Source organism: Photinus pyralis, unplaced genomic scaffold, assembly GCF_008802855.1.
Source record: "Photinus pyralis isolate 1611_PpyrPB1 unplaced genomic scaffold, Ppyr1.3 Ppyr1.4_unclustered_Scaffold3067, whole genome shotgun sequence".
Taxonomy (NCBI): domain Eukaryota; kingdom Metazoa; phylum Arthropoda; class Insecta; order Coleoptera; family Lampyridae; genus Photinus; species Photinus pyralis.
The window spans coordinates 73,712-80,834 of record NW_022171322.1 but is presented as its reverse complement, the minus strand read 5'-3'; the positions used below and the strand labels follow the sequence as shown (position 1 = coordinate 80,834).

The following is a 7,123-nucleotide window of genomic DNA, read 5'->3' as shown; positions in this document are numbered from 1 at the left end:
AAAAAGACAACTTTTAGATTATGAGCTAGAACAGGGTAATTTAATAAATTCCATGGACGAGAATGAAACTTATAAGTATCTTGGTTTTCAGCAAAATACACATATTAAACATACGAGTATAAAACAAACACTTATCACACAATACTTACAAAGAGTACGCAGTATACTTAAAACAAAATTACACGGTAGAAATACAATCAAAGCTATTAACACTTATGCCATACCAGTGCTTACATACTCTTTCGGGATTATACGTTGGACAAATACAGATTTAGAACAAATACAGAGAAACACACGTACACTATTAACAAAACACCATATACATCTCCCTCACTCCTCCAGTATACGACTTTACCTTCCTCGTTCGGAAGGAGGTAGAGGACTTACAGATATAAAACTATTACACCAAACACAAATACACAATTTACGACAATACTTTTATAACAAATCAGATACTTCAGTCTTACACAAAACAGTAACATATGCAGACAAATCTAACACACCACTTAACCTACACGAAACTAATGTACTCCCACCCACATCCAAACTTACATACATCACAAATAACATACAGACATGGAACCAAAAGCCTTTACATGGACGATTTCCACAAGAGGTTGGTCAGGATTGTGTTGACTCTATAGCAACGCACAGTTGGTTGTCTGAATGTGATGTCTTCCCGGAGACTGAGGGTTTCATGTTAGCAATACAAGACCAGGTCATTAACACACGCAACTATAAAAAACACATACATAAAGATAAAACAGTGACAAATGATTCTTGCCGACTCTGTTCACAAACATCAGAAACAATCCAACATATAATATCGGCATGCACACGACTTGCACAAACTGAATACAAACATCGACATGATCAGGTAGCTAAAATCATACATCAAAAATTAGCACTTAAACACAATCTCATAACAGATACGACACCATACTACAAATACACGCCACAGATCATACTCGAAAACAACACACACAAATTATATGGGGACAGGACACTACTCACAGACAAAACTATCCACAATAATAGACCAGACATTACACTTATAGATAAAACACAAAAATCCATTTGTATTATAGACATTGCCATCCCCAACACTAACAACTTAACTAAAACACATGCAGAAAAACACCGCAAATACACCGATATAGCTATCGAGCTTAAGACGCAGTGGAGAATGAAATCTACTGTTATAGTTCCCATTATTCTTAGTGCTACTGGAGTTATACCAAAGACAATACACCACAATTTACAACTATTAGGTTTGGACAAAAACACATACAAACATTTACAAAAAGCAGTCATTATCAACACATGCCATATTGTTCGTAAATTTCTAAACATAACACAAGATACTACATACAGAAATGATCCACAACGTATACATGTAAACAGCAGTACTCGCTCACAACACGGTACACAACATACTGTAATATCTCCACCTCTAACCCAAACAAACACACAAATACAACTTACCGAACAAACAAGTACAACAAATGATACAGCATATACTACAATCAGAGATTCACCTCTGAAGCAAACCACATTATCACAACCCATTAGTATTCAACCCAAACGCAAAAGCCTAAACAGCACTTTAGACTCACAACATGACACACAACATACTGTAATATTTCCAAACTTAACTCAACCAACCACACAAACACAACTTCCTGAACAAACAAACGCAATAAATACAAGTAACGCGACACGCACTACAAAGACGCCCTCACCCACACGGCCTAGCACAGCTAAAAAACACAATACTCTTTCTTCTCAGAAATACACCACGTTATCACAAACACAACCCACTCGTACTCAACCCAAATGCAACAACCTTAACAGCACTACAGGCTCACAAAATACTGTAATGTCTCCACCAATAACCCATGCAACAACAGAAATACAACTTCAAGAACAAAGAAACACCATAAATACAAGTAAGGCAACATGTACCACAAAGACAGGTCCACTGAATAAAGTTACACGTCCTAGCACAGTTAAAAAACACAAAACTCCTTTTTCACATAAACACACCACGTTATCACAACCCACTCGTATACAACCCAAACGCAAAGCCAAAGAAACACTTACACAATAAACTCTATTTAATAAAATTACAGGAATTATTATAATGATATTTTTGTTTTGTTTTCTTCTTTCCTGATAGCGTTGACTATTGTGGCCATCAATAGCTATGTTGGTAAGTATGAATTACATACTATCCCTAGATTTCCAATGTGAGTGTGTGAATATTTATTTTATTTTTTATTTTTTTTTAGAACCCTACATAACTTCACCAGACACAGACACAGACACTAATCGTTACTTGATTTTAATCCGTGCGATTAGTTAACCAGGCTAGACCTGAGCTCTCACAAGAAACACCGACCATAATAATAATAATGTTTATTCAATAATGAAAGATACAGTCTTTTTTATCACGTCAATACAAAAAAATATATACAAACAAAGGCTAACTAAGACAGTTTTAGATCTAACTTTTCAAATTCTTGGACAGAATAAAAAGCATGTTTCATTAACATTTTTTTAACCTTTTTTTTAAAATGTAATATAAGGGAGAGCTCTTATGTCTTCTGGCATCTTATTGTAAAATTTAACAGCAACAAGGCCATAACTTTTATGAGATTTTACAAGTCGTCTCTGTGGAAGTATTACGTTGTTATTACTTCTGGTTCCATACTTATGAATTTGACTATTGTGTAATCCACCTATCAACATTTCTGCGTGCAAAGAGTAAAGTTTCGAGAATGTAACAGCTAGACATTGTTAGTATATTACTTTTAACAAACAAAGGTTTGCAGTGCTCCAATGGATTTACTTGATTTAAGATTCTTAAAACTTTTTTTGAAGAATAAAGATTCTGTTTGCTGAAGAACAATTGCCCCATATTATTATGCAGTAAGACATGACTGAATGGAAGAGACCAAAATACAAAGATCTTAAAGATATTATGTCTAATACTGGAGCTAGTTTTTTTATCACATACACTACCGAGCATAATCTAGAGTACAGATTCGTTACATGTTCATTCCACTGCAAGTTAGAGTCGATATACACACCAAGAAATTTAACACAAGCTCTTTTGTTATTGTCAATAGTTGTATTTTTCATAACGTAAATACAATGTTTTGATTTTTGCCCTCATTTAAACTGAACATGTTTGAATTAAACCATTCTTTTGTAGCACTAATTGTAATCGCTTGTTTTTGCAGAAGATCCGGCATGCCGTTGCTTTTGACAATCATGGTAGTGTCATCTGCATACAACACAGTATGGCAGTGATGTAGATTGAAAAACAGATCATTAATGTAAATGGTAAATAACGTGGGTCCTAGGTGACTCCCTTGTGGCACTCCATGTAAAACTGTCCTATTCTGTGATGTTTGCCCATTGTATTCGACTACTTGATTTCGGTTTTCTAGGTAAGACTGTAAAAGACGAATTCCATAGTGCTCCAATTTTGATAACAATATCTTGTGATTAACACAGTCGAATGCTTTTGATAAGTCACATCATGTTGCAGCCACATGACATCTTTGCTCCATACCTTCTAACACAAAATTTATAAACGATATAACTGCGTCACTTGTAGATCTATTTGCTCTAAAGCCGAATTGTTGTTCATTGATTATGTTGTGTTTTTCAAGGTACTGTTGCAACCGATTATTAATTGCGACTTCAATTACCTTGGAAATCGCCGGTATTATTGAAACTGGTCTCAAATCATCTACATTTGCATGATGTGTTTTTTTAGGAATTGGTATAACTTTGTTTAGTTTTAATTCATCAGGGAAATATCCACTTGATAGACCCAGATTAATTAGGTAAGCTACAAATTATAGTAATTAATATGTCGGCAGAACTACTGCACGGACGAACGGACTCGGGCGCCACCAAGGGAACGGTCTCGCGGTCGAGGTCGGCAGTAGCAGCGGTCTTGCGGGTCAGTCTCGAAAACCTCGGGTTGAAACTCAACCATAGAAGCGGCAGGTCTAGGGATCGGCGGGTTCAACAAATGGCGGGGGTCACTTCGGAAAAATTAAAAGACAATTACTCTATAGCGGGTATGAAAGAGCAAAACACAAATCGACAGAAGCGGTGAAAAAGCAAAAGCTGCAGTTACGGTGCGGTAAATCCAAAATAAAATTTAAAGGTCTGAATGCAAAATAAATTTTCAGAAACTATCCAAATTTAATACGGTTGAAACACAAAAGGCAAAAGATGCAAAGGACAAAAGGTTGATGATTTAAATACGGTACGGCTGCAAAATTAACTTTATGGCAAAGCTCAAAATTTCGGTACTTACAAAACGTCGATTGCGAAGATACAAAAATAAAAGATCTAAATACGAAAATGAAAGTACGGCAATGATAAAGATTAATATGCTACTTACAAAACGTAGCGTGCGAAGATGCAAAAGTGAACGATATCCAAATTCATAGTGCGTTTTCTATTTATCTAAACGTCCATTTCGAGTATGGAATAACTGGAATTCCCATATCGCACGCTTATACCTTAGATACGTTCAAACACATTAAACTGTTTTTAATTAAAAATCCCCGATATCGGAAAAATATGGGACCGATGTCAAACTTCAACTTTTTTACGACCCCTTCTTTTGAGATAAAGCACAGCTCATGCAGTTAACAAGTTATTTTCGTAGAAAGTGAAGTGATTTGAATGGGGAACTTTGCCTAATTAGCGGATTGTATTAGTTGCGTAATTCGTCTGGCTACTAGATAATTAGCTATTGTTCTTTGAATATTTAATAATTATATTTAAAAAAATTCTAACGCATAATATGATAACATCCAATTAATAACCGCGGCTTTTGGTCAAATTCCACATTGACGAAACTATTTAAGCAAGTAGTTAACGGGTCATTTTGCGCTACTAGAATGAAAGCTACCAACCGCCTCTTAGAGAAGAGGCCTCTTCAGTACAGCGCCGCCGCTACTGGTAAGTGCTCATTACACTGCGTTTATCTCATTTCCCTAATGCTCGCTAGGTTTATTGGTGGCTTTCTGTAGCGGATTGAACTTAGGATGGACGTCTCCATATTTGCCCATCCTTCTAAGTGAACATTCCCCTATCAAAATGACAGCAAGTGAATCGTCTTGGTTGGGAACCACTTACCTGTTGGGAGGATTATGTGGCAGTATTTTGCTGAGCATCGTTGGGCGAAAAATTGGAAGAAAGACGATTTTGTTTTGGTCCAGTGTGCCATTCTTTACGGCATGGGCAGTAATCGCCTTTGCAACGACTTTACCAATACTTTTAATTGGTAGAATAATAACAGGTCTCACGCAAGGTTTGGCATTCGCAACTCTGCCAATGTATTTAAGTGAAATCTCCGATAAAGAAATACGAGGGTTTTTATGTTCCTTAATAACCGTTTTTCTTTACGTTGGAGCCATGGTAATCAATGTGATTGGAACGTATATGACTATCAAAATTTCCTCGTTGATTTGCCTCATAATACCTGTTCTCCAATTCGTAGCGTTTTTTTGGATGCCCGAATCGCCGAATTACTTACTGATGAAAGGCAAACGTGAAAAAGCACGCCAAGAGCTTATTGCATTAAAAGGAGCGGATGCAGCCGATCGCAGCTTGGACGTGATTGTAGACGTTATAGAAGAAGAAATGTTAAGTAAAACTGGCTTCATCTCGATATTTGAGAAAAATAACCGATCAAAGTTGCTGACCTTATTTGGACTACGCCTAACCCAGCAGTTTTGTGGTGTTATCGCTTTTAATATTTCCGCACAAACTATTTTTCAGGAAAGTGCCGATTCCATTTCGCCTCTATTGGGAACAATCGTTTTGTATACAGTACAAATAGTGTTTTCTGTACTAAGTTCACTAGCAGTAGATAAACTCGGCAGAAAACCTTTATTGATAGTATCTACAATTGGAACGATATGTGTTTTACTGGCGGGAGGGGCATTCTTCTTTATTCGAGACGTGATCAAAACTGACACCTCTCACGTTTCATTCGTACCAGCGCTCATTTTGATCGTATTCACATTCTGCTACAGTTTAGGTTTACAAACCATGCCCAATTTTATGGCGGCCGAACTGTATCCCACGAATTTGAAGCCCTACGCCTGCACTATCGGCGATGTAATGTTTTACTCTTTTTCGACCATCGTATCCCAATATTTCCAATTTACCAAAGATAACTACGGCCTTTACGTTCCTTTTTGGAGCTTTGCCGTCTCTTGCATCATTGGATTGGGGATAAGTGTAATATTTATGCCTGAAACTAAAAACAAGACATTGGAGGATATACAAAAAGAATTAAGTCGTAAACAAAAAAAAGGCAAAAAATAAATAAATAAAGCAAATGTTAATAGCATTACTTTTGATTCTTTGGTACAAGCAATAGTACTGTCAAGAAAATGGAAGGGACTTCTACTACAACCGCCTAATCCCTTACTTTCAACGGAATAAGTGTTTGCCACGCCAAGTTTTAAGAGTTCGTGCTTAGGCAATCCACATTGTAATAAAAATTCAACCCTCGCACGTCAGTCAGTGAGTATGCCTCTAATACAATGGTCACTTGGACTACGCAACTCGGGCGTGCTCTATCAAATATTTATTTATTTTTAAGAACAATGTATAATTATAGTATATGTATTAATTACTTTACACTTTTTCGACTTCTTAGGGCGAGATTTCAAACCGGCTTGCCGATATTATGTCCCTTTTAAATAGAATATTGTATATTTTAGTGATTATTTTAGTTTGGAAGCTCTCTTTTTTGTTTTATATTCTATTTAATAAACCTCTATTATTATTATTATTAACCCCGCGAACACCATCTTTCCGAGGTTCCGATCAATCGAAGTTTTGAATACCAACCACTATGTAAAAACGTCTCTAACGTATCTTACTGACAACTTTGCAGCAGTAGGCTCCAGGTTTGATTTTATTTTACGGTAATTTTATAATCGGCCCTAGGAGGACTTTATTGTTAGCAGGATTACTTATATTTTCGAATTGAAAGTAACATCTCCCCAAAGTATGTATGAAAAATTTGCTGAGGTTAGCACAGGTACCACCTGCGCGTGCGCGATTCTGCCCTTTT

The 7,123-nt window shown here is 36.4% G+C and overlaps 1 protein-coding gene across 1 annotated transcript; it reads left to right on the top strand.

Annotated features, from left to right (window-relative positions):
* Positions 1–4,823: 4,823 nt before the first annotated feature.
* On the top strand, positions 4,824–6,700 carry LOC116181957 (facilitated trehalose transporter Tret1-like). The gene is made up of 2 exons (XM_031502407.1): positions 4,824–4,992; positions 5,042–6,700. The coding sequence occupies exons 1-2, from the start codon at positions 4,932–4,934 to the stop codon at positions 6,364–6,366; spliced, it is 1,386 nt and encodes a 461-aa protein (XP_031358267.1). The 5' UTR covers positions 4,824–4,931; the 3' UTR covers positions 6,367–6,700.
* The last annotated feature ends 423 nt before the right edge of the window (positions 6,701–7,123 follow it).

Excerpts from the sequence above, each read along its gene's own strand:
- LOC116181957 (XM_031502407.1), top strand. The coding sequence starts at position 4,932 with ATGAAAGCTACCAACCGCCTCTTAGAGAAGAGGCCTCTTCAGTACAGC. Across the intron at positions 4,993-5,041 it reads GTACAGCGCCGCCGCTACTG|GTTTATTGGTGGCTTTCTGT; the intron begins GTAAGTGCTCAT and ends AATGCTCGCTAG.